This window comes from Chinchilla lanigera, unplaced genomic scaffold (assembly GCF_000276665.1).
Source record: "Chinchilla lanigera isolate Chin_1 unplaced genomic scaffold, ChiLan1.0 scaffold00053, whole genome shotgun sequence".
NCBI lineage: Eukaryota > Metazoa > Chordata > Mammalia > Rodentia > Chinchillidae > Chinchilla > Chinchilla lanigera.
The window spans coordinates 6,749,880-6,775,103 of record NW_004955454.1 but is presented as its reverse complement, the minus strand read 5'-3'; the positions used below and the strand labels follow the sequence as shown (position 1 = coordinate 6,775,103).

Below are 25,224 nucleotides of genomic sequence, written 5' to 3'. Positions count from 1 at the left end.
AGCCTTGTTGCCCTCGCCCCCAATCCAAATCAAAGCATCAGCTCTCAAGTTTTAGCGAAGAAAGGCCCCAGAGACACCTCCTTCTCGCGTTAAGACTTGCCAGCGTAAGACTGCAAGAGAACCCAAGGCAAAAATATCCAGAGTCGCGGCCTCCGGTGGTCGAGAAATAAGGGAGCCATTTACGAACGCACAGAAGCAGCATACGGAGCCAAGCGGATCGACTCCCACTCTCCCTTCGCCCTCTTCGAAGCCTCGGGTACCTTAGGCGGTCGGATTTTGCAGATGCCGGTTTTCTCAGCCAGAGGCCGGATGCGGCCGATAAAGCTGAGCGGATCTGTGAACTCCTCCCAGCTAGGCTCAAAGACTGGGCACTCCGGAGGTGGCACGAACTCCGCCGCGTAGCCCCCCGGCCCCACGCCCGCCATGGCAAGAGCCAGGGACCCCCGGGAGGGGCAGATGGAGGAAAGCTGGCTGGAGCCCACCGAGCCCTCTCACATCCCCTCGCAGGGCCCGGAAGGCATCTTCCTGGAGATCTACGCGACACTGCAAGCCAGAATCGCTTCTTCCGGCTGTTTGTTATTGTTTCCTTCGGGGCTTTTCCTCTCCGCGCCGGACTTTCCGGAAGTTAACGTGCTGCCAAGTCCCTCCGCCCGGCAGGAAGAGTCCCTCCGCGAAGCCTCAGTGTATTGCCTGCCCTTCTCGCCTTTGAAGGCGGCCCCCGTCGCTTCTCCTCTGCCGGCTCTCCAAGGTTCTGCGCAGTCCAGCAAACTCCGCAGAGCCCCCCGGGACGCGCCGCGAAGCCACCCCGGCAGACGTGAGAGCGCGGCGGGACGCGCTTCCGGCGCGGAGGAATGCGTCGTGGCGCCGCACGGAGGTTCCGCTTCCGGTGGGGAGACCCGTCCTCTTTGTGCGTTCATGGTCGCCTGAATCACACGGGAGCCCTGCCCGGGCACCCCCGCCCCTGCCTCCCTGCGCTTGTCTGCGACTTGCACATGTCTGCGTTTGAGCAAGTACCAACCTTCCCAGCGTTTAGCTCCCTTTTTTAATCCTTTGATCGCGAGTATTTACGAATACTCTCACTCGGTCAATTTGTACCCGCCTCTTCGTGACAAATTCAAATGGAACCCGTTCCGTGTAGGAATTTCTCTTCATTCTACACGGGAAAAAAAGAAAAAACAAAAAACTCTTGGCCTTGCATTTCTAGTAACTGACACCCAACCCCAAATTTCTTTTCTCGTCTTTTGTTGAGACAGAGTCTCACTACAGTTCAGCGGGCCAAGCTAGCCTCAAGCTCTCCCTAATGCTCCTGCCTCAGTCTTCTGAATTCTGGGATTACAGGCATACGGCACCACCGACAGCTACCCAAATCGTCTTATTTTCACAGCAGCCAGCTCTTGCACAATATGCTGTGCTGTTTCTCATTTTGCTATGGCAACTGTTCTGAACCTGCTTGTCAGAAAACCTTTATGCCAGTGTCTTTCACTTCCTCTGAATTGTAGATAATAACGTAGACATGACTAAAGAAGAAACCATGAAAGTATAGTTCTTCGCATTTTTATAATCTCATTTTATTTTTTAAGAGAAGTTTCAAAACAGATTAGTAAGACAGTTACAATAATTAATACATTATGTAGTTAATCAAGGTATAAGATATAGGCATGATATCTTGTTCAAACAACATTAGCACTAACCTTTATTTTCAATGAGCTAAGAGAAACTAGCTGTACAACTATCAGTATGGTTTTGGTGTGGAAAAAAAAAAACAGGCCTGAAAATCAGTGGAACATAAAAAAACATGCAGATGCAACACACTCAGCCATGTTATCTTTGACAAAGGGCCCATACATGTTCAGTATATGAAAGACAGCCTGTTTATAAAGGGTGCTGGAAAAACTGGCTTTCCACATGCTAAAGACTAAAACTAGACCCATGTCACCATGCACTAAAGTCAAAATGGATCAAAGATCTAAGTATTAAAGTAGAAAAACTAAATTTACTGGAAGAGAAAATAGGTAGAAATCTCAAAGACATAGGTATAGGCAGAGACTTCATAAACAAAATCCAGACTGCAAAGGAACTATTACCAAGAATCAACAAATGGGATCTCAACCGTATTAAAAAGCTTTTGCACAACAAAGAAATCACCAACAGAGAGGAAAGACTACCCTCGTTACATTGTTTGAAAATTCTGTTAACCTTTCAAGCTGGATTCTCATATAACTCTTTTCACATTCATTCTCTGGGTGACTTTTTTTTTTTTCTCGGATACTGGGAATCAAACTCACGACCTTGCGCTTGCCGGGCAGGCGCTGTGCCGCTGAGCTAAATCCCCAGTTCCCCATTCCCTTATAAGATGTTATCTTGATTGAAATCCATGGAGAAAATACAGCATCACACTGATCTGTAGTTGGAAGAGGGAAGCAGCTGGGTGTAGTGGCACACGTCTGCAGCTCCAGCACTCAGGACGCTGAGGTAAGGGAATAGCATGTTTGAGGCCATTGTGGGCTACTGAGAAAGTGCAAAGCCAGCTCCAAAAAGGAGCTTTTTTTTTTTTTTTTTTTTGGTGTTTTTGAGACAGGGTCTCGCTGTGCAGTTCAGGCTGGTCTTTAACTCACCTTGTAGCCCAGGTTAGCCTTGAACTCACAAAGATCCTCTTGCCTCAGCTTCCCAAGTGCAGGGATTACAGGCATGCACCACCACACCCACCTATAAAGAGCATTTTAAGGCCTTTTCGTAAAGGCCATTTGTGTATCTTCTTGCCCATGGTTTTCACTGACTTGTTTGTTCTCTTATTGAGTTGTAAGTGTTCTTTGCATATTTTGTTTTTTGTGTGTGTTTGTTTGTTTTGTTTTTCTTCCGGTAGCAGGACTCAAACTTACAACCTTGCACTTGCCAGGTAGGCGCTGTGCCGCTGAGCTAAATCCCCAGCCCCCTTTACATATTTTGGAAAGCAGTTTTTTGTCAAATGTATGTACTGCAAATATTTTTTTCCAGTGGGGAGCTACTCTTTCATTTTATTAACATTGTCTTTATTTTATTTTATTTTTTGTTTGTTTCCGGTACCGGGAATCGAACTCATGACCTTGCACTTGCCAGGCAGGTGCTGTACCACTGAGCTAAATCCCCAGCCCCTAACATTGTCTTTAAAGAGCAGAGGTTTTATGAAAAAAAAAAAAAAAAAAAAGCCGAGGTTTTTTAATTATAATGAAAAACTTAAACATCTTTTATGGTTCGTGTGTGTGTGTGTGTGTCTTCTATCAAAAATACTTTAAAACTTGTTTGGTGGTGCATGCCTGTAACACCAGCACTTCGGAAGCTGAGGCAGGAGGATACCAAGTTTGAACCCAGCCTGGGCATTGTAGTGACTAATGAGGTCTTTATCTCAAACAAACAAAAACAAAACTAAAGATATAGAGCAATGTGAATGCTCTGGGCTCACTCTCCTATCCCAGAAAAAAAAGCATTAGTCATATCAGACAGTTGGGAAGTGCCCTATCACATGTCTCAGCACCAGTGCCCCCTTGTTTTTTTGAGACAGGGTTTCCTTTAAGTTTTTCAGGCTGGTTTTGAACTCACCATCCTCCCTCTTTAGCCTTCCAAGTAATCCCAGTTACTTGTGCCACTGTGTCTCGCTAAAATGGCATCACTATAAAAAATTCAATAATAAAATAAAATAAAACAAAATAAATACAAGATAGTTAAGATATTTGTACTACTTTTTCTTAGTTCATTGGAAAGAAAGGTTTGTGCTAATATTGTTTGCACAATTAAATGCTGATACCTTGCACTCTGAGTAACTAATTTAAAGATAACAGTATGCAATGTATTAACCATTGTTACCCTCCTATTATCTTGTTTTCAAATTGCGTGCGTGTTTTTTTCTCTTTAAAATTTAAAAGACTGCCAGGCATGGGGGCACATGCTTATAATCCCAGCACTTGGGAGGCTGAGGCAGGAGGATCATCGTGAGTTCGAGACCAGCCTGGTCTACAAAGTGAGCTCAAGGCCAGCCTGAACTGCATAGCAAGACCCGCCTCAAAAAGACTAAAATAAAATAAAACAAAATGCGGCAAAGTGAGTTCAAGGCCAGCCTGAACTACACAGCAAGACCTTGTCTCAAACAACAACAACCAAACAAAAACAAAACCAAATTTGAGGCCATCTGGGTGTCTTAGTTACTTATCTCATTGTTAGGACAAAACACCTGACACCCAAAGTTAAAGGGGAAAGGTTTATTTAGCTCACAGTTTGTAGAGGTTTCAGTTCATAATCAGCTGGCTCCAAAGCAGGATGGTGTAGCAGAGGGGCAACAGTTTATAGCTGCAGAAGACAGCAAAAGCAAGAAAAAAGGAGCAGAGCAAACCTCCTCTTCTCCCTTATATGCAGGTTACCAGTCATAGGGCAGGTGTAGCGCTCATATCTCCAAGTGCAGCCTTAGACAATGAACCAATCACAAGCTGTAGATTCAGCTGCCTCTAAAAAAGCCCCCCCCCCCACCGCCGCCATGACTGCATGAGGCTTTGGGAGGATGACCAGACACAAACCATAGCATTGGGCAATTTAATAAAACCCTATCTCAAAATTAGGAGGAAAAAAAAAGAGTAGAGGGTTCGACTGGGGATGTAACTCTGGGAATGGAGTGCTTGGCTACCATGCATGAGGCCCTGGTTCAAAACCCCAGTACGATTTAAAACACGAGGAGGAGGAAAAAGAAGAAGAAGAGAAAGGAAGGAGGAGGAAGAGGAGAACAGAACAAGACAGCAGCAGCTGGAGCCTGCTGTACCAGACCAACTGAAAGGTAATGAGACACATAATAAAAAAAATAGGAGGGTGTATTTGCGAACGAGTGTGCAGTTGGGCTCCCCATAACTTGATTTTAAAAATGTAGGGGCCAAAACAAAGGGAAACAGAGAAAGATATTGTGAGAAGATGCCTGAGAGGATCCTGATATAACTGAGAAAAAGCATGTTTGGGAGAAGATGGTAAATTCCATTTAAGTGCCTTTAGACTTAGTATCAGTGAAGGTTCCTAGTTTTTCCACAGCAGAAGCTACCATTCTGAGACTCAAGTGCCTCTTTCCTTACCTCTACTGGCTCTTATTTATTTATTTATTTATTTATTTATTTATTTGGAAACAGGGTCTAGCTATGCAGTTCAGGCTGACCTTGAGCTCACTTTGTGGCCCAGGCTGGCCTCGAACTCACAACAGTCCTCCTGCCTCAGCCTCCAGGGTGCTGGGATTACAGGCGTGCACCACCATGCCCGGCCTCTACTGGCTCTTCTGAAAAGACGAGTTTTGAACTTACATGATTTAAGGTAGGTTGTCACACCTCTTGGGAAAAGGAGGCAGTGTCCTCTGACCAGAAAAATTGAACTCTACATCCTGTTCTGGCTTTAGGTCACCAGGATAGGTGGAAGGAGAAACTGTTCCGGAATCTTCAACTTCTAGAGCCACGCTAGTTTATTTGAAATTGAAACTTTGTAAAAATTGAGCCAAGTTTGTAGCTTACACTATTCAGTATGTATTAAGATACTCTGTAGGTCCCTAGTGATCAGTTCCACAATTAGGGAACGGGCTTTCTACATTTTTCATAAATGAAACGTAGTTAAATAAATTTAACCCTGGAGTCCCCAGAATTTGTGCTGGGTAGAAAGACCAGGGTGGCCCGATGGCGGCCTCCGCAAACAGCTACGTGCAAAACAAAAACTACATTTCCCGACGACCTCTGTGCGGCGAGGCCCAAGGCGCCATGGGAGAGACGTCTACATAAACAGCCTTCCTATTGGTGTTTCTTCGAAAGGGCTGTGTAAACTCGCGGGCGATTGGACAGATTTGTGGATGTTCGGTGGCGCCGCAGCGCTCGCTAGTTTGACTTGTTTTTTCAGTTGAGTTCTCCGACTCGGAGGCGTAGTGTGTCGTGAGTATAGACTTTCAGGTTTAAAGGAAAAAGGTTTTGGAGGAGAGATTCTGGGAAGAAAAGCGAGGGAGGGAGAAGTAACCGTGGAAGCAGTGTGGGCGGGAGGAACAGGATGCTCTAAACGGGGCGTGCTTTGATGGGTTGGGGACCGGAAGAGGATAGTTTCTGCAGGGCTTGGGGGGGGGGGGTGCGAGGGAATCGGGGAGCGGTGGCAATGAGAGAGTCAAGAACGAAGTGAAGTAGGAAAAAATAGCACAGGATATGGACCCCCTGAGGTGGGTTCCGTATTTCCTCTCCTCACGTTTATCCGCGCTTCGATAAAACTACTTCACCGAGCCGGGCGTGGTGGCGCATGCTTGTAATCCCAGCATTCGGGAAGCTGAGGCAGGAGGATCGTTGTGAGTTCGAGACTAGCCTGGGCTACAAAGTGAGCTGAAGGCCAGCCTGAACTGCATAGTGAAACTCTGTTTCAAAAAAACAAAAACCAAAAAACATAGCCAGGCGGGGTGGCGCACGCCTGTAATCCCAGCACTCGGGAGGCAGAGGCAGGAGGATCGTTGCGAGTTGGAGACCAGCCTGGGCTAGAAAGTGAGCTCAAGGCCAGCCTGAACTGCATAGCGAGACCCTGTCTCAAAAAAAAAAAAAAATTATATCGAGTTGTTGGGGGTAAATTTTGGTCTGGGACAGAGTGCTTGCCTGGCAAGCGAGAGAGCCTGGGTTCAATCCCCAGTACTGAAAAACAAACAAAAACCCTGATTGGGAAAAATGATAGCAACACTGATTTTTTTTTAAGCAACAGAGAACTTTAATATATTTAACTATTTTACAGAATTGCAAATGGAGTTCGTTTGCAGTCAGATAATTTTGAATGGAGACATTCAGAAAAGAGATGAAGACGATATTATTATTAATAATTTATTGGGTTTTTTTGAGATAAGATCTCACTGTGTAGCCCAGGCTGGCCTCAAACTCGCAAGGATCCTTCTGCCTCAGTTTCCCAAGTGCTAGGATTAAAGGCGTGCACCACCACGTCTGGTTTAGGAGATATTATTGAAGATTAATTTCCCTATACAGACTAGGTTTCATGAAGTGCAGTTATGGTGGTTGTAGAGGGAGCTGTTTCAGGAGCTAGGAAGCTATGCAGGAGGCAAGTTTTCTGGAAACTGGTTTAGGGGAGCAGAGAGGGACATAAGGCATGAGAGGTAGGTTTGGGCCTTATGTAGAATGCCATGAATTCTAGGCTGAGGAAATTGATTCAATACTGATGGCGAGCCTTTTAAACAGGAGTGCCCAAACTGAAGTCCACTTATTTATTGCAAGGGGCCAACACTGCAATTAAATCTGAATACTGAGGTTTTCCTTTTTCCTTTTTAAATACTGAGGTTTTCATTTAGGAAAAAAACACTCATATATTAACATCTTTTGTCTTTTTTTTTGTTTTTGTTTTTGTTTTCCGGTACTGGGGATCAAACTCACAACCTTGTGCTTGCCAGGCAGGCGCTGTGCCGCTGAGCTAAATCCCCAGCCCCCAACATCGTTTGTCTTAAAAATAACCCGTGCCATAGGTTTGCCACCAATGCTAGCCCATAAAGAGCCACTAATGAATTTATAATTTTTAAGAAAATGTTCTAGGGGACATAAGGGATGAAGAGTAGCCTGGTGTGGTGGTACGTGCCTGTAATCCCAGCACTCTGGTAGGCTGAGCAGAAAGATTGCAAATTTGAGCACCAACTCAGCAACTTAGTGATTTAGCAAGACCCTGTCTTAAAATTAAAAAAAAAAAAAAAGGCAGGGGTCTATAGTGTAGCTCAATGTGAAGGCCCTACCTTCAATTTCTAGTCCACAGGGAAGGAGGTGGGAAGTTAAACTATGACAGTAGTGCAGGTATGAAGATACTGAGGTTTTGAATTAACATGGTCATTGTGAAGAAAGAATATATAGAATTTTCATAGTCTGTATGGGAGGTTTTAGAGAAGAAATCGCTGAGGGAAGTGATGCCTGCCCAGGTATTTAGGAGACTTGTGGGGAGCCAGTTGAGCCCAAGAGTTCAGGGCCTGTCTAGGCCACATAGTGAGACCTCCCCCATTAAAAAAAGTAGTCAAATTACGAATTTCAATTGCCAAGTCGAGGTTGCTGTCCAAATGGCTGAATTAATAACTAAAACAAGAAAGCCAGATGGGGCATGTTTAGGCAAAAAAAGATCATGTACTATGTTTGGGAAATGTTAGCTTCATTTTGAGGCAGAGTCTTGGTGTTTGGTCCAGGCTGGACTCAAACTTGCAGTTCTTCTGCTTGAGCCTCCTGAATGCTGGGGGCCACTGGCGTTCATTGCCGTGCCTGGCAGAAATGGGGACTTTGAGCTGCTGAAACATTTGTGACTTGAGTGGCTACTTTTTTTTTTCTTAAGTTAGACATTTCAAGCTCCAATGGGGCATAATAGATAGAAATAGCCAGTAATAAGTAGGAAGTCAAGATCAAGAGGTTGAGAGATTATTTATTTATTCATTGTGTAATGATTAGACTTTGCCAAATGAGGTATGTTTTATTTATTTATTTATTTGTTTGTTTTGTTTTGTTTCTTTGGTTTTTTTTCCGTACCAGGAATCGAACTCACGACCTCACGCTTGCCAGGCAGGCGCTGTGCCGCTGAGCTAAATCCCCAGCCACTGAGGTTTTAGATGATAGAGATAATTATAAAAGCAGTAGGAATAATGACGTCTCCTGAGAAATGGATGAAGTAAAAAAGAAAGTTGAAGGCAGAACCTGTTGAACCGAGGAAGTAAAATTTTCAGCGATAATAGTAGCCTCTGTTGAGTGCTTACATGCGTTAAACAGTGTGCCCATCCCTTTTGTTTATTATTTCATTCAATCCTTACCCTAACCTGTGACATATAAGTAACTGAGGTTTAGAGAATATCACTTGCCTGAGGTAAACACTAAGAACAGGCAGAACTTTGACTCAAATCCATGTCTCTTTGGTTTCCAGACCCATACTTTAAACTACAGTATTTTCAGAAGGGGTGATTGACACTGTCAAATGCAACGTACGAGTCAGCGGTGAGTGTTGGATGAAAGAGAATAAGAACTGAGAAGCGCAATAGAGTTTGCTAATTTGGATGTTTGCTCATCAGGAAGAGCAGCTTCACGTGTGCAGTAGCAGACGTCAGATTATTAAGGAATTGTGAAGTGAAATCCAGGCCAAGTGGGGTGGTGTACACTCATCAGCTTCTTGGCAGGTTGAGGCACAAGGATTATAAGTGAGACCAGCCTGTGGAACTCAATGAGACCCATTCTCAAAATAATAAAAAAGGATGGGAACGAGGTTCAGTGCTCCTCAGGGTTAGTTGCTAGTACCATAAGAAAGAGAGAAAGCCAGCAAAGAAAGGTGAGGGTAGAAAGCTTTTTGCACGTGTGCAGTAGCCGTAGGAAGAAGAGGGATGATGACAGTCGCCATGAGGGAGAACAGAGGTTGCAGGTTGCTAGAAGACTCTTCATGTTCTACATTACTCTGTAAATAGTTTGGGAACAGTGAAATTTAGCTTTAAGATGTCACCGTACCAAGGCAATGGAATATTATTCAACATAAAAAAGAACAATGTGCTGCTGATACATGGTACAGCATAGGTCACCCTTGAAAACATTATGCTCATTGAGGAAAACCAGTCAGGAAAGATCTCATACTATTCAGATTCCATTCACTCGAGAGCCTAGGGTAAGGAAATCTGTAGAGACACTGTAGATGAGTGGTTACTTAGGGCAGCATGGTTAGACAACAAGGTCTTGAAGTGATGAAAATGTTCTTAACTTCATTGTGGTTATAGTTGCATAGATCTGTGAATACACTAAAATCAATAAATTGTACATTTTAAATGAATGAATTGGGGCCGGGGATGTAGCTCAGTGGCACAAGCGCCAGCCTAGTAAGTGGAAGGTCCTGAGTTCAATTTCCGGTACCAAAAAAAAAAAAAATGAATGAATGAATTGTATGGTATATATGATAATATTTCCATACAGCTATTTAAAAACAAAAGATGTCACTCATAATTGTACCATACCAATCCAATAACCATTTTTTAAGGTTATTGCTTACGAGAGGCAAATTAACCCAATTTAGAGAATTTTTGTGAAAGGAAGTAACTTGGAAGAATATTTTAGGAGGGAATTAGAAGAGAGATGGTGTGTATATATATTTTTTTTCTTTTTGAGACTGGTTCTCACCATGCAGTTCAGGCTGGTCTTGAGCTCACTTTGTAGCCCAGGCTGGCCTCAAACTCACAGCAGTCCTCCTGCCCCAGCCTCCCGAGTGCTTGGATTACAGGTATGCACCACCACACCTGGTGAGAGATGGTATATTTGAATGGTTGGGAAAAACCTTTTGAAGAAAGCAAATAGAGTGGAAAATGCAGAAGCCAGCTTTTTGAGCTACATTGGGTAGCCTTTCAAATTCATATTGAGGGTTTTTAAAAACATTCAGTAAATATTTATTAAGCATCTACCATAAGCCAAGCACTATTTTACTTACCAGGCATAAGGCGGTGGACACAACAAATAAAATCCCCCCCGCTTGGGGAATTCGTACATCTCACCGTAGGGAGACAGGAGAGAGATGTCAGATGGTGGTGATACGAAGAAGAGTAAAGCAGAGACGGTGGGTGAGAGGATGCTGGCGCATCAGGAAAGATTTCATCATTGAGATGATGATGAGCCTTGAAGGAGGAAAACCACATAGATGGGGAAAGAGCATCATAAGCAGAGGACTAGGAGTGCAGTGCTTTGGAGTCGGGTTTGCCTGGTACGTGTGAAGAGCAGCAGAGGCCGGTGATTTCTGGAACGCTGGGCAGTGCAGTTTGGGCCTTACGGATGAGGCTGGAGGTTGTAGGTCTTTATAGGGCATTTTAAAGACTTTAATTATCTGAGTAAAACAGAAAGTCATTGGAAGCCGGGCATGGTGGTACATGCCTGTAATCCCAGCGCTCGGGAGACTGAGGCCAGAGGATTTGGGGCAGGAGGATCGCTGTGAGTTCAGAGCCAACCTGGGCTACATAAGCAAGTTCAAGATCCTACTCAAAAACAAAAGAAAAAAGTCCTTGGAGGCTTTTCCACATTTTTTATATTTTTATTTTATTTATTTTCTTGATAGTTTCCAATTAGATTTTATTGGTACATTTTAGGTAGATTTAAGGATCACATTCATCCTCATTGGAGGCTTTTGAGCAGAGGAGTTTTGTGTTTTAAAGATTCACTGGAACTTCTGTTTTAAGAACAAACTGTAAGGGCTGGTTCGAGTGGGAGCAGGGAGACCAGTTAAAAAGCTGTTGTATCTGGTCATGGTGGTACAGGCCTATAATCCCAGCTACAAGAGAGCCTGGGAGGCTGAGTCAGGAGGATCACAAGTTTGAGGCAGCCTGAACAACTTAGTGAGACCCTGTTTCAAAATAAAGACAAAGAGGCTGAGGATGTAGCTCAGTGGTAGAGCAATTACCCAGGTTCTCTCTTCAGCCCCGCTACACCCAAAGCTCTTCTACCTGGGTGTGTGGTAGTTGCAGCTACTCAGGAGGGTGAGGGAGGATGGCCTTAAGCCATGAGTTTGAGACCAGCCTGGGCACCATAGTGGGACCTTCTCCAAAGGAAAAAAAAGCTATTTGTAGTCATTGGAGCAAGAGTTAACAGACTGGTGCAGTAATGTTTGAGGGGAAGCGTAATTATCAGATCCTAGGATCCAACCTAAGGCCTGTGCATGCTAGGCAAGTGCTCTACCATGGGACCATATCCTTGGCCTAGATTCTAGATATTTTTATTTATTGTCAGTAGGATTTGGCAGTTGATTAAGTGATACAGTACTAGAACAAAGAAAGGAATAAAGTTTCTCCACAGTTTTGTTTCTTGCCACTAGCAAGTGGCAAGATGGAAATAGTAATCATTGCAGTGTAGGGTTCGGAGAGGAGAGCTGGTTTGCTGAGGGGTGGCGTATGTCAGGAGCTCCATTTTAGACTTGTTACACTGGGCAGACCCATTAGCCGTGTGGGGACCGGGAGTAGGCAGTTGGATGTGTGGCCCTGGAGGAGCGGGCACAGTTACGACTGCAAGCGTGAATTTGAAAACCATTGTATGGTTGGTATTTAAATCCAGGAGATTCATTAGGTCACCAAGGCAGTGAGTATAACGCTGAGGAAGAGCTAGCTGAAAAGTGATGAGCAGTTAAGGAGGAAAGTTAGGAATCAGTAGCATAGAAGTCAAATGAAGGGAGATTTCAGGAGGAGGTAAGGAGAATATAGCGTTCTGCACAGGAAGATGGAAATATCAGTGGTGATTGTCCCTTTGAATGCTTTTCACAAAATTCTGCCAGAGGGCCAAGCATGGTGGGCCATGCCTGGTAATCCTACCACTTGGGAGGCTGAGGCAGGAGCATAGCTGAGAGTTTGAGACCAGCCTGGACTACACAGCAAGGCTACATCTCAAAAAAATGAAAAACAAAACAAAACAAAAACCTGCCCCAAAGGACTGAAGACTATAAGCAGATAAACACCAGGTAGAAGAACACAATATCTCATGTCCTTGTGTCTTGCTCAGAATCACAGTAGACAGACAGAATATAATTGATAAGAAGGCTTTCACCAGAGCCAGTGAAAGACGAGTCCTCCCTGCTCCTTCCTTTAAATCATGTAACACAGGTTGGTGTTTCCTCCCCATGTGGGAAGTGCATCTTCCATCAAAGTAGAGGAGCTCGTGATCTGAATTACTGATTGAGATGGAGATTGTGAACAAACCTTTTTAAAATTTATATATAATTTTTTTCTTTTGTTAAAACAATTCAAGTGAGTTTTTTTGTTGTTGGTTTTGGTTTGCAGAACTAGACTGAAACCAGTTCCTCAGACATGCTAGGCAGGCACTCTCAACTCAGCTATATCCCCAGCCTTTCTAAAATTTTATTTTGAGACAGGGTCTCATGAAGTTGTCTAGGCAATGTCTCATTTATTAGAAAGTTTTGTGTACAGTTTTGGGTACAGTAGCACACCTGTACTCCCAGCCACTAGGAGGCTGAGGCAGGAGGATCATTTGAGCCGGAGAGTTTGAGAAGAGCCTGGGAAATGGTGAAACTATCTCAAAAAAAAAAAAAAAAAAAAAAAAAACCTTTTCTGAATCTCCCTCTGTAATTCAGTGTAAGGACTTGTTTTTACATTATTGCAGGTAGCATTGATACTGAGAAGACTTCTTCCTATGTGTGTTTATCCAAGTATCCAATGCCACTCTCATTGTATTTGAAAATAATAATGAAGAATACTTATGCAGATCTGAAAGGCAGAAAACTTAGGAGTTGAAACAGATTTAAGGAATAGTCTATGTTAAAGCATTGTGGACGACAGGCGAGGGTCAATGGCTAATGCAAAGGGACTTCTTCCTTCAAGCTCTTCAGGCAGTGATTCTGACAGTGAAGCTGGCAAGCGGTTAAAGAGAAAAAAGCAAGTTACTCCGGAACAACCTAGAAAGAAGCGAAAGGCCGGTGAGACTTCAAGAGCTCTGTCGTCTCCTGAGCGCAGCAGCAGCAGCAGCAGCGAGAATACCTTGGTCCCCAGTGGGGCAGCGCGATGTCGCATGCATGGGGCTTCTAGGGAAGGAGATAACTGTTGCTACTCACATGACCTCTCTGACAGTCCCTGCCGTGTAGTATGCAAGTGTTCCCAGCCAGGGGACCGCGTATGTGGGGAGCACTGCAGATACGAGCACAGCAAGCCCCTGAAAGAGGAAGAAGCAGCTGCCACAGATCTACCTGTGCAGCCTTCCCTTGCCGCTGCCTCAAGCCTCTCCTCCGTCGCTGGACCACACGAGGAGATGAATACAGGCAAGGATGCGTCCAGAAACGTGAGCTTCCCAGCCATAGGCCCAGGTTCCAAGGACTGGGTGAACGCCATGGAGTTTGTGCCTGGGCAGCCCTACCGTGGTCGCATCATCCCTGCCCGCACAGAGGCCGCCGTGCAGGGCTCGGTGCCCAAGGCAGAGTCGGAGACCAAGAAGCAGGTCTGCCCCTATGCCGCCATGGGAGAGTGCCGCGACGGGGCGAACTGCGTGTACCTGCACGGCGACGCCTGTGACATGTGTGGTCTGCCTGTCCTGCACCCGACGGATACGGCCCAGAGGTCCCAGCACATAAAATCTTGCATCGAGGCCCACGAGAAGGACATGGAGCTGTCCTTCGCCGTGCAGCGCAGCAAGGACATGATGTGTGACATCTGCATGGAGGTGGTGTACGAGAAGGCCAAACCCAGCGAGCGCCGCTTCGGCATCCTCTCCAACTGCAACCACACCTACTGCCTCAGGTGCATCCGCGAGTGGAGGAGCGCTAAGCAGTTTGACAGCAAGATCATAAAGTCCTGCCCCGAGTGCCGGATCACATCGAACTTCGTCATCCCGAGTGAGTACTGGGTGGAGGAGAAGGAAGAGAAGCAGAAACTCATTCAGAAGTACAAGGAGGCGATGAGCAACAAGGCGTGCAGGTATTTCGATGAAGGCCGCGGGAGCTGCCCGTTCGGAAGAAACTGTTTTTACAAGCACGCGTACCCGGATGAGCTCTGATGGCCGCAGAGCGGGGCCACAGAGACAGGCGGTGCCAGTGTCACGTAGATCCTGGGCGGGGACGCCGAGCTGACTGTGGGCATGAGTGGAGGTGGTTTCACAATGAACTGAAAGACTTATGAGTTGGACCCATGGCGGCTTTGCATGGTGCGCGGGAAGAGCCTGCTGAGCCTCAGACAGTTGCTGTCCCCTCTGCCAGTGGCAGTGCGTGGCTCTCCTAGGCCGGCCTCTCAATTCCAGGGGCTGTTGTGACCACTCACCCGGGGCCGCGCTCTACTCCACTTCCCCAAGAGTGTGTTGTCTCTGTTTCAAAAAGTTACAAAAATAGGTCTTCAAATTAGAAAATAAACAAACAAACAACATACTGTCTTCAGGAGGCAAATATGATCATGTTGGAGAGGGAACCAGTCTGTATCCTATGTTGTTTGTTTTGTTTTGTTTTCTGTTCCTAGAATCTCATTATGAATTTTTGTGTATTTGATAGGTGTGAATAAGACAGCATGAACTTTACCCCGACACGCACCCCTGTCTGCAGAAAGTAAGACATTTGTTTATTTTGAGTCGTTAAAAAATCAAGACTTTTGTAACCGTAGATCAAGTCAGCATAAGAGTTAGAAGAGCTTTGGAAACAACTTCCTGTATCTTGATTTGAACTATATCGTATATCATTTCTCTATTCTTCCTCGGAATTTAATACTGGGATTCATTCAAGCTGGGCATGGTGGCACATGCCTGTAAGTAATCCCAGTACTTGGGAGGCTGAGTCAGGAGGATCGCCACAAGTTCAAGGGCAGCCTGGGTTACATAGTGAGACGATGTCTCAGAACAAAACAAACCAGGTCTGGTGGTGCACACCTATAATCCCAGCACTGAGGAGACTGAGGCAGGAGGGTCATCGTAAATTCAAGGCCAGCCTGAGCTTCATAGAGCCTCTCAAAAAAATAGAAAAAGAGTTAAAAGTCCAAAACAAAAATCCCCAAACCAGGATTTATTCAGTGTGAGAGGATTGGGCACAGGGCCAGTAGATCCTGGGTTACAGAGAACAGCCCATATCTGAACATACGACTTTCATTTCTACTTCTGTCACCAACCTGCTGATGACACCTTACCTTTATTCCCAGTGCCGCAGCTCTCACCTGCAGTGACAGAAGTATTTCCTAGTTTATGTATTAACCTGTTTCCCAGAGTGTTGTAAAAGACAAACCGTTCTGACAATATGAAACATTAGGTAAAATTGTATTTTTTTCTCTAGTCAGATTTTGGTACATTTTAGATGTACGTAATGATCATACTCCTCATAGAGCATTTGTACCTCTACATGACATAACTTGATTCTTTTTTTTCCTTCCCCTCCTGTCCCCGTTTACCAAAGCTTTGTCTCCATTTTTTCCTTCTCTTTTTTCACTTTTCTCTTTCCTTTCCCCCTCCCTTGTTCCCCTCCCTATTTGAACATTTTCTTCCTGTTTCACAAGTAAAATAGTATTTCTGTCATAACCTTTTTGTAACGTTGAAGATTGAATCTAGATCCTTGTGCCTGCTGAGCATACACTTTACCACTAAGACCAAAAAGCTTTCAATAATAGAAAAATGTTGGGTTTTTTTCTTCATCCTGCTTGAATTTCTTTTTTTTTTTTTCCCCCAAAATTGAAAATTGGACCCCGGGCTTTCATGCATATGTAACTACCACTGAGTTACACCTCCAGCATGAGAATAAAAATAAATGTTAATATCTCTATGTGTTTGCTTTACTTAAAAAGGAATGCTTATGTTAACTACGTTCACTGGTTGTAGCTGTGGGCTTCTGGTATAAAAATTTTCCATCCTGGTGTCTGGTTTGTTACGTTGTAAATTGCAGACAGCCAAACTGGATTGATTTTCACCTGTTTCTCTCCTTCTGTACCATTTCTAAACTTCACTGTGTTAGTGTAAGTTTCTTGTGTGCTTTAGCAAACAAAACAAAAGCTTGTCCAGCCTTGGATCAGAACCTTGCCATTTTTGTCATTTAGTCCTACACTGCACAATTCAAATCCCAGATGCTGGAGATTAAGATCTGATGTGGTTGTTTCTTTTACTATATGTTTCATAGTACTAAATGTTCCCTTTGTTACTATGTGGTCTTAGTTTATACCGGTCTTTTAAGTGATCTTAGTCTCTTAACAGGAATTTTGAACCCAGTTTTAAATCTTGACATACTACCTTGTAGCATCAAATTTTCAATATATGTGGGGACCTTTATTATAAACACTTCAAGAAGATAAACCCCTTTGTATTTTTTTTAAAAAGTATAATATTTTATAAATGTTCAGAGAATCCATCCTGTCTAATTTTCAATAGACTAATAATTACCTCAAAACACGGTGTTGCCTCTAGCGTTAGTGGTCCCACCAGGTGGAAAGAAATGGCAGATTTGATGGAGTCAACTCCCTTGCCTTCGGTCAAAGATCGGCTGGCTGTCCTCCACCCTTCCCAGGAGCTTCTGGAATATTATCAGAAGAAGATGGCTGAGTGTGAGGCAGAAAATGAAGATCTCTTGAAGAAGCTGGAACTCTACAGAGAAGCTTGTGAAGTACAGGTAAAAAAGACTGGCTAGGTGTAGTGGTGCATACCTGCAGTCCTACCTACTCAAAGCTGAGGCAGGAGGATTCCTTGATCCCACAAGTTCAAGACCTGTGCAACACGGTAATACTATCTAAAAGGAAAAAAAGCAACTATCACATTTTTTGAAAAGGCAGAGATAATGCATGGCTTTTGAGGACTCCTAAGTCTTATTTGTTAGAGAAACTCTTAAAGTACCAGTGTGTCTCACAAGCAGATATTTTATAGATGCATTTTTTATTCCTCAGCCCAGACAGCTACTTTTCATGCCCCTCCTTAAATCATAGCTTCCCAAACGGCTCTACGTCTAAAACATTTTTCCTTTTTTCTGTGACAGAGTCTCATTGTGTAGCCCACCTGGCCGCAAACTCCTGGGTTTAAGTCCTCCTGCCTCAGTCTCCTGACTAACTGGGATCATAAGCACATGCTTCTTCTCCCTCTAAAATCTTAAAGTTAGGCTGGGATATAGCTCAGTGGCAGAATGCCTAGCATATGCAATGCCCTGGGTTCAGTCCCGAGCACCACAAAGTAGTAATAATAATAATACCATCAAGCTGGGTGTGGTGGCGCAGACCTGTAATCCCAGCAATCTGGAGGCTGAGGCAGGAGGATTGTTTTGAGTTTGAGACCAGTCTGAGCTATGAAGTGAGCTCAAGGCCAGGCTGAACTGTGCAGTGAGACCCTGTCTCAAAAAGAAAAAAAATAATATCATCTTAAACTGGAATCTCTCCGTCTCTGTTCTTCCATTCCCATGCACTGTACTGTTACCTGCATAGCTTCCTGACTCCAGATTTCTCAGTGTACGTATCAGTTTCTGAGATTGTGTCCTTCCTTGCTAAACTAAATCCCGTCATGCTTTACTTCGGTAATAACTGTATTACCTGCCACAACCAGTTAGGTTCTGCCCTGCCTGCAGCGCAGAAAACCTAACTGCAGCAGAATCCAGTTCTCTACCACCTGCTCCCCTGCAGCAGCAGTTCTCAGCTCAGCGTTACCAGCATGGGCCTGGGTAATTCTGTGCTGCTGGGGGTGCTGTGTGTGATGGCATGTTCAGTGGCTCTTCTGGTTTCTATCCACCAACCTTCCTCATTGTGGCAGTCAGGACTGTCTCCAGTCATTGAGAAATGTCTCTAGGGCGGGGTGGGGAGCAGTGGAGGTGTGGATTTCACACACTTGAGGACCACTGTTCTAGAAAGGCCACAGGTCACGCCAGAGTGAGGTCCTCAGTCACTGCCCAGCAGCTCCTCGTGTGTGCGTGGCCAGCGCGCTGTCCCACCCTCCTCCCTCCTCCTCTCCGCCTTTGGCTGTGCCTCGTGTCTGTGCCTCCCTTCCCAGCTCTCCCCCGGCCTGCACACTCTGCTCAGCCCTCTTCCCCCAACAGGCAGTTTACTTCACATTTCTCAGGAGATGGATCTCAGGTGTTAACTCATTCATTTATTGTGGTACTGGTGGTGGAGCCCAGGGCCTAGGCAGTGAACTACATCCCCAACTTTTTAAAAAACTTTTATTTTGAGACAAGGTCTTATTAAATTGCCCAGCCTGGGCTCAAACCTGCAGTCCTTCCTGCCTTGGTCTCCCACAGTGCTGGGGTTACAGGTGTGCCCAGCTTCCTAGTTTCAAATGTCAAAGTTCCTCCAGAATCTACTGTATGTGATCTCATTTAACACACGTGTTATCGTACTGTGTATGTGACCATAACTTCCAAATAACTAACCCTGACTCACCTTTCTCCTGAGCTCCAAGTTAATATGCCCCTCTCTGTTTTGCATTTGATTTTTTTTTTTTTTTTTTTTTCTGGTACTGGGAATGAAACTTACGACCTTGTGCTTGCCAGGCAGGCACTGTGCCGCTGAGCTATATCCCCGGTCTGTTATTATGCCCCTTTCTGAACTGATCTCCTTCTTTCTGTCCTCCTCTCCTTTGACATATACCCCTATCTTCCCCTCGCTCTGTTTTGTTTTTTGAGATAGGGTCTCTCTCTGTAATTCCAGCCATCCTCAAACTCACTGTGCAGCCCAGGCTGGCCTCTTAACGCTTAGTGATCTTCCTGCCTCAGCCTCCTGAGTGCTGGGCTCACAGCATGCACTACCACGCCTAGCTTCCCCTCCCTGTTTTTTATCCCTTAACTTTTTCTTTATTCTGAGTCTTAGCAAATGGTTTCATTGCTCACAGTTCTGCGCAGCTCCCTGCTTCTAATCATTTGCTAAGTCCTGTAGCTTCTGCTTCCTGAGTATTAATCCATTCCCATGTCTGCTACTGATGCTCATTCAGACCTTCATGTCTTACCCGAGCGATGTGTTACATTTCCTCGCCACTATCCTGGCCTCTTTAGTCTGTGTCATGCTTGTCATGTTAGCACTATTGAAATACTTGTGGTTGTCCAAATATAAGAGGGTTTTTAGCTGGGCGTGGTTTCACACTGCCTGTAGTCCCAGAATGCTGAGAGGCCGAAGCAGGATGAGTGCAAGTGACTTTAGTGAGAGCCTGGCTCAAAAATTAAAAAAGAACTGTGGATGTAGTTCAGTGTGAAGGCCCTGGGTGCAATCCCTAGTATTGCCCAAAAACAAGGCCTCTGGATATCGATCCATGGGGAGATAGACCTTCCGAAAGTGAGAAGGGGAGCTCGAGGGAAAGGAGGGCAGGGGGAGTTCAGAAGAGTGAAAATGTGTTATGTACACGTATCAGCTCTCCACAGTGAGTGAATGTAATCATTGTGTGCAACAAATGCGATAGCAAATATAATTTAAAAAAATGAAATCCAGGCCAGATGTGGTGGCGCATGCCTGTAATCCCAGCACTTGGGAAGCTGAGCCAGGAGGGTCGCTGTGGCTACATAGTTCAAGGTCGGGCTGAACTACACAGTGAGTTCAAGGCCAAGTTGAACTACATAGTAAGACCCTGTCAAAAAAAGTGGATCCCTCTCTAAAAGGCAGTTCAGAAATGGCAAGTTCTTATGTAGGAAGAAAGAGGTGGAAAAGGCGCAGTGAGACTTCTTGCCTCAGTCAGTGTGAACAATGCAGAGAGAGAGAGAAAAGCCTTCCTGTGACACCGAGATAGATTCTCATGAAAGAGTGATGAGTGGTCTAAAGAAAATTTATGAAGACAGAGGTGGTGATATGAGGTGAATCTTTATTTTTTTTTTTTTTTGATTTTATGAAGCAGGGTATCCGTAGACAATTCAGGCTGGCCTTGAACTCACTATGTAGCCCAGGCTGGCCTCGAACTCACAGTGATCTTCCAGCCTCAGCCTCACGAGTGCTGGGATTCCAGGCGTGCACTACCATGCCCAGCTGAGAGTCATTAATAAAACCTAGATTGGACCAAGAAAGAAACAAGCAAAAAGGAGATACAGAATTATTTTTGTATTTTTGCTTGTTTTGAGACACGGTCTCCGTATATAGCCTCAGGGATCCTCCTGCCCTCCTGAGTGCTGTAATTGTAGCCAACTAAGTGCTGGAATTAAGGGACTGCACCGTTATTCCCAGCTGAGACAGAATTTTGACACTGTAAGGGCTGGGGGTGTAAACACTTGCCCAGCATGAACAAGGTCTGTGGTTATATCCCCAGCACTTTAAAAATAAATAAGTAAAATACTATTTAAGAAATTTCTCTGAAAATGGTCTTGTTAGTACCCTGGTCACTGTGTTCAAGAAAGGGTTATACTGCATTAAAAGGGAAATGAAAAAAATTTGCCTAACAAAAAAGTTACCTTGTATGTGTTTTTGTTCATCTTGGAGAAATCAAAAGTAGTTGCCTGCCTTTAAATTACTGACAGCAGGGACTGGGGATTTAGCTCAGCGGCACAGGGCCTGCCTGGCAAGTGTGAGGTTGTGAGTTCAATTCCCGGTACCGGGAAAAAAACAAACTAAATAAATAAATAAATAAATTACTGACAGCAAAAGCTGGGCATGGTAGCTCATGCCTGTAATCCCAGCACTTGGGGAGGCTGAGGCAGGAGGATCGTTTTGAGTTTGAGACCAGCCTGGGCTACAAAGTGAGCTCAAGTCCAGCCTGAACTGGGTAGTAAGACCCGGTCTCAAAAAAGACAAAAAGACCCCCCCCCCCGGCAAGAAAAATTACTGACAGCAGCTCTTACTAATCAGTGTAAAAATAACTAAAACCTGAATTTTTGTATAAAATGCAAATTTGTACCTGTGCCTAAAGTTTGCTGTGTAGAAAGGTTGATTGGTTTTCTGTAAGCACCTTAAGCAGTGCATTTGCCATGGGTTGCCATGAACTAATAATGTAATCACAACCTTTTCTTTCTAGATTTAAATATACTTATGAAAATAAAATTAAAAGATCTAAAATGAACAAGAATAGACAAACATGTTTGTGTAGTACCAAGTGTGAGAGATTGTCATGGCTTACAAAAGCAACAGCTAAAAAGCAAAAATAATGAAATTGAAAACCATCTATTCCTATGTTTAATAGAACCCGTTTTTTATTTTAAAAGAGTCATATTGGAGCTGAGGATCTAGCTCAGTGTTAGAGCATCTGCCTCACCAGTCAATCCCCAGCGTCACAAAAAGAAAATCCCTATTATCTATCATAGGATTATCTCAAAGATTGAAGCCTTACAAACACAAATTCATCTTCCCTTCTCCTGCACTTCTTTCTCTTTTTATTTTTGTATTCAATTATTGATTGCAGTACTGGGGATGGAACCTAGAGCCTTCACTCTCAGCTGCATCCCCATCCCTTTTTAGTTTGTTTTTTGGTTTTTCGAGGCAAGGTCTCACTATGTAGTTCAGGCTGGTTGTTGAACTCACTGTGTAGCCCAGGCTGGCCTCGAACTCACAGTGATTCTCCTGCCTCAGCCTTCTGAGTCCTGGGATCACAGGTGTATGCTGCCGTGCCTGGCACCTTTTTAGCTTTTGAGATGGTCTTCAGAGGGAGTCAAACTTGGAATCCTTGTGCCTCAGCCTTCCAAGTGGTGGGATTACAGGTGTGTGCCACCACTCCGGCTACTTTTTTTCTTTGTGAAAACTTTTTTTTTTGGTCTTTTGGAGACAGGGTCTTGCTGTGCAGTTCAGGTTGGCCTTGAGCTCACTTTGTAGCCCAGGCAGGTCTTCAACTTGCAACAATCCTCCTGCCTCAGCCTCCCAAGTGCAGGGATTACAGGTGTGCGCCACCACGCCGCCCAGTTTGTGAAAACTTTTTAACTATTTAAATCATTTTTTTAAGTGCAGTTCAGTAGCCTTAAATTTTCATGTCATTGTACAACAATCTCCAGAGCTTCTTCTCTTACAAACTAGAACTCTGTCCCATTAAACAAGTCCTCATTTTCCTCCTGTCCTATCACAAGCCTTTTATTGCTTTCTATTCCTGCCCCACATTCTGATGCTCCTCCAGTAGATAATTTTTCCAATTGCTTGTATGTCTCCCCCTGGAATGCCACAGCTCTTTTATCGGGAACCATATCTTTCCGTCTCTGTTTTCCTGAATGTCATAGTAATGCTTATTGATAGAAAGCATTACTAGAAGGTGTAGATAAAATGGGAACATATGCATTCTAGGTGTTATCGTCTATATAGGAATGATAGAGTTTGGACACATGTAAGTGTCAGACTTATTTTGAAGCTTTCCTCTAATTTATTTTTTATCTTTTTGAGACAGGGTCCTGTTATATAGTTCAGACTGGCCTAGAGCTCACTTTGTAGCCAGGCTGGTCTCTAATTCACAATGATCCTCCTGCCTTAGCCCCCTGACTGCTGGGATTATAGGTGTGCGCTGCTATGCCCAGCTCCTTTAATGTTTTTGATGCTAAGGTGGAATCTAGGGGCTCATGCATCCTGAGTGTCTCTGCTACCACTGGGCTGTGCCCCCAGCTCATCTTATACCTTTTATTTCATTTGTTTACTTATTGTAGTACTAATGATTGAGCTCAGGGCCTTCACAATAAGCTATGTCCTCAGACTGTGTTTTTGTTTTTTTGTTTTGTTTGTTTTGTTTTTTGAGACAGGGTCTCATTAAGTTGCTGGGCCTGGTTTACACTTGTGATCCACCTGCCTCAGCCTCAGAGTGCTAGGATTATAGGCATTCATTACTACCAGGGGCTCACCCTGAACCTTTTTTTTTTTTTTTTTTTTTAACCCTGAACCTTTTAAACTTAACCTCTGTGTACAGTTTGTTGCTGTCACTTGAGTTTGGTGGAACTACCACTTGGGAATATTTCCACGTGAACTGGTTCTTGCATATGAAATACAAATCACACAAGAGGTCCTCACCGAAACGCAGTATCTTTTCAGCTGCTTTCTTTCCCCCCAGCATAAACTTGAATGGGATTTGCAGCAGAGAGAGGAAGAGATTGCTGAATTGCAGAAAGCGCTAAGTGATATGCAGGTCTGCCTTTTCCAAGAACGGGAACACGTTTTACGTCTCTACGCAGAAAATGACCGTCTGAGAATCAGGTATCGAGTAGGCGAAGGGAAATGTTGGAGTTACAACTCTGAATTGCATCGAAAGTGATAAATGTACATCCAGTTGTTCCTCAGAGGTTGTGTTCCCCCCCGAAACAGCCTCTGAGAGGAAGATTGCCTTCAGGACCGTTACAGGGGAGGCTCTCAGGAGCAACACCGGGAGAAGGGTTTTGGGGCGTAGAGCCCCTATGGGAGAGTTTGAACTGTGGTACAGTGGTAAGAGAGGCTGTGGCCAGCTCCACGGGGAGCCCTAAGGTTAGAGTGGCCTTAAAGAGGCAGCGAGTTCAGACTTTTGTTTCCCCACGTTGTCATTGGATACAGAATACTTTCGGAAAGGGTGTAAGCAGTAAGCTGCCTTCAGCCACGTGCAATTCTTGGAACTACAGCCCCGGCCTCTCCTTTTAATTCTGAGCCCCAAGGAAAGCTTGCTTCTTGTGTCATTTTGTATCTGGGTCAAAACAACGCTTCCAAGTGTGGAGCATGTTTCAGGCATTACGCTTTCTTCTTGCTGGCAGTAGGTACAAGACGTAATAATTTATCTCACTGTGGAGGGAACGTCCTGGCATGCCTGGATTGAAGCCCTGGAAATTTCACTCACATGCTTTGTATGGTTTATCATCAACCCTTGGAGCCCACATATTTTAGCAAAAGTTCCCGTGCACTTGCTGTTTCGTGTTCACACGATCTAACTTAGTATGATATCAATAGTGAATTCACCTGACCTTGTGAATGAGCGGATCAAGGTGCTTTTATGCTATATTGACAGAGCAGAAGAGTTAACGTGACCTTAGGAAAGATTATGAAAGTACCACCACCACCACCCCCCGCCCACTTCACCAGAAAGGGAACTGGGTTTGGCCTGTGGAAAGATGGAAAAGAGTACATTTGCCAGCTGGGCATGGTGATGCACGCCTGTAATCCCAGCACTTGGGAGGCTGAGGCAGGAGGATTGCCATGAGTTTGAGGCCAGCCTGGGCTACAAAGTGAGACCCTGTCTCAATAAGCAAAACAAAACAAAACAAAAAAATCATTTGCCAAATCAGTGGCCACATTCCTTATACCTGAGACCAATTCAATCTGCTCTAGAAAGATACTACTTCTGGCACAGGGGAATTTACTTGACTGAAGTCCACTGTTAGCCTCCAGAATCCATGTGCTTTGGTCCAAGTCATACAAGTCATGCTGGTGAATGAGATGAGGGTTTTGTAAGGATCTAGCCCCCTACATCTTTTAGGTCTTTGTTTACCGTCTTGACTGGGTAGGGATGATTACTTTCAGAAGCTTCTGCTTGACTTACCTCATAACCCAAGAAACTAATGCAGAGTTCCTCCAACTGCTGACTCTGTGTATTCTAGCTGGGAAAGTGATCAGTGGCTGGGTCTGTGGATCCAGTAGATGCGCTGTGAGCTGGATCTGGGCCAAAATTCCATTTATTACGTGCTCCCCATGTGCCGTGTCATAACGCTGCTTCAGGTTGCCAGGTGTCAGGGTCCCCGTAGACCTTAGACACCTTAGACCCTCTATGCAGCAACCCTTGAGACACCTGGGAATTCCTTTTCCCTGTGTAATTGCTCATGTGGGTGGCTGTGGGCCCTGTGATGAGAAACCGGGGGAACTGTTGCCAGGGGCACTCGCCGCTGGTCTTACAGGGTCTTGCCTCCAGAGAGACCCAACCTCTTCTTCAGCTAACATATGGAAAACCAGCCAGAGAGTGATTT

The 25,224-nt window shown here is 44.6% G+C and overlaps 3 protein-coding genes across 6 annotated transcripts in view; 2 read left to right on the top strand and 1 right to left on the bottom strand.

The window, feature by feature from the left end:
* The window catches only part of Kdm5a (lysine (K)-specific demethylase 5A), a 90,740-nt gene extending 89,944 nt beyond the window's left edge, over positions 1-796 (bottom strand). Inside the window, exon 1 of one of the 4 annotated variants that reach the window (XM_013520164.1) lies at positions 261-796. In XM_013520164.1, the coding sequence (XP_013375618.1) occupies positions 261-425 (165 nt within the window). In that variant the 5' untranslated portion in view covers positions 426-796. The remainder of the gene's footprint in view (positions 1-260) is intronic. The other 3 variants (XM_013520162.1, XM_013520163.1, XM_005396019.2) reach the window with 3 other exon arrangements.
* A 5,084-nt stretch (positions 797-5,880) lies between these two features.
* The window catches only part of Ccdc77 (coiled-coil domain containing 77), a gene marked incomplete in the record, with an annotated part of 47,600 nt that continues 28,256 nt past the window's right edge, over positions 5,881-25,224 (top strand). The window contains 5 exon segments of the mRNA XM_013520216.1: positions 5,881-5,918; positions 8,905-8,975; positions 14,974-15,027; positions 16,860-17,061; positions 23,355-23,497. Coding sequence (XP_013375670.1) covers positions 14,990-15,027; positions 16,860-17,061; positions 23,355-23,497 — 383 coding nt within the window.
* LOC102014739 (E3 ubiquitin-protein ligase makorin-1-like) lies at positions 6,128-14,858 on the top strand. The gene is given in 3 exon segments (XM_013520217.1): positions 6,128-6,193; positions 13,325-14,486; positions 14,488-14,858. Coding segments are annotated over 3 exon segments (1,251 nt in total). The 5' UTR covers positions 6,128-6,179; the 3' UTR covers positions 14,563-14,858.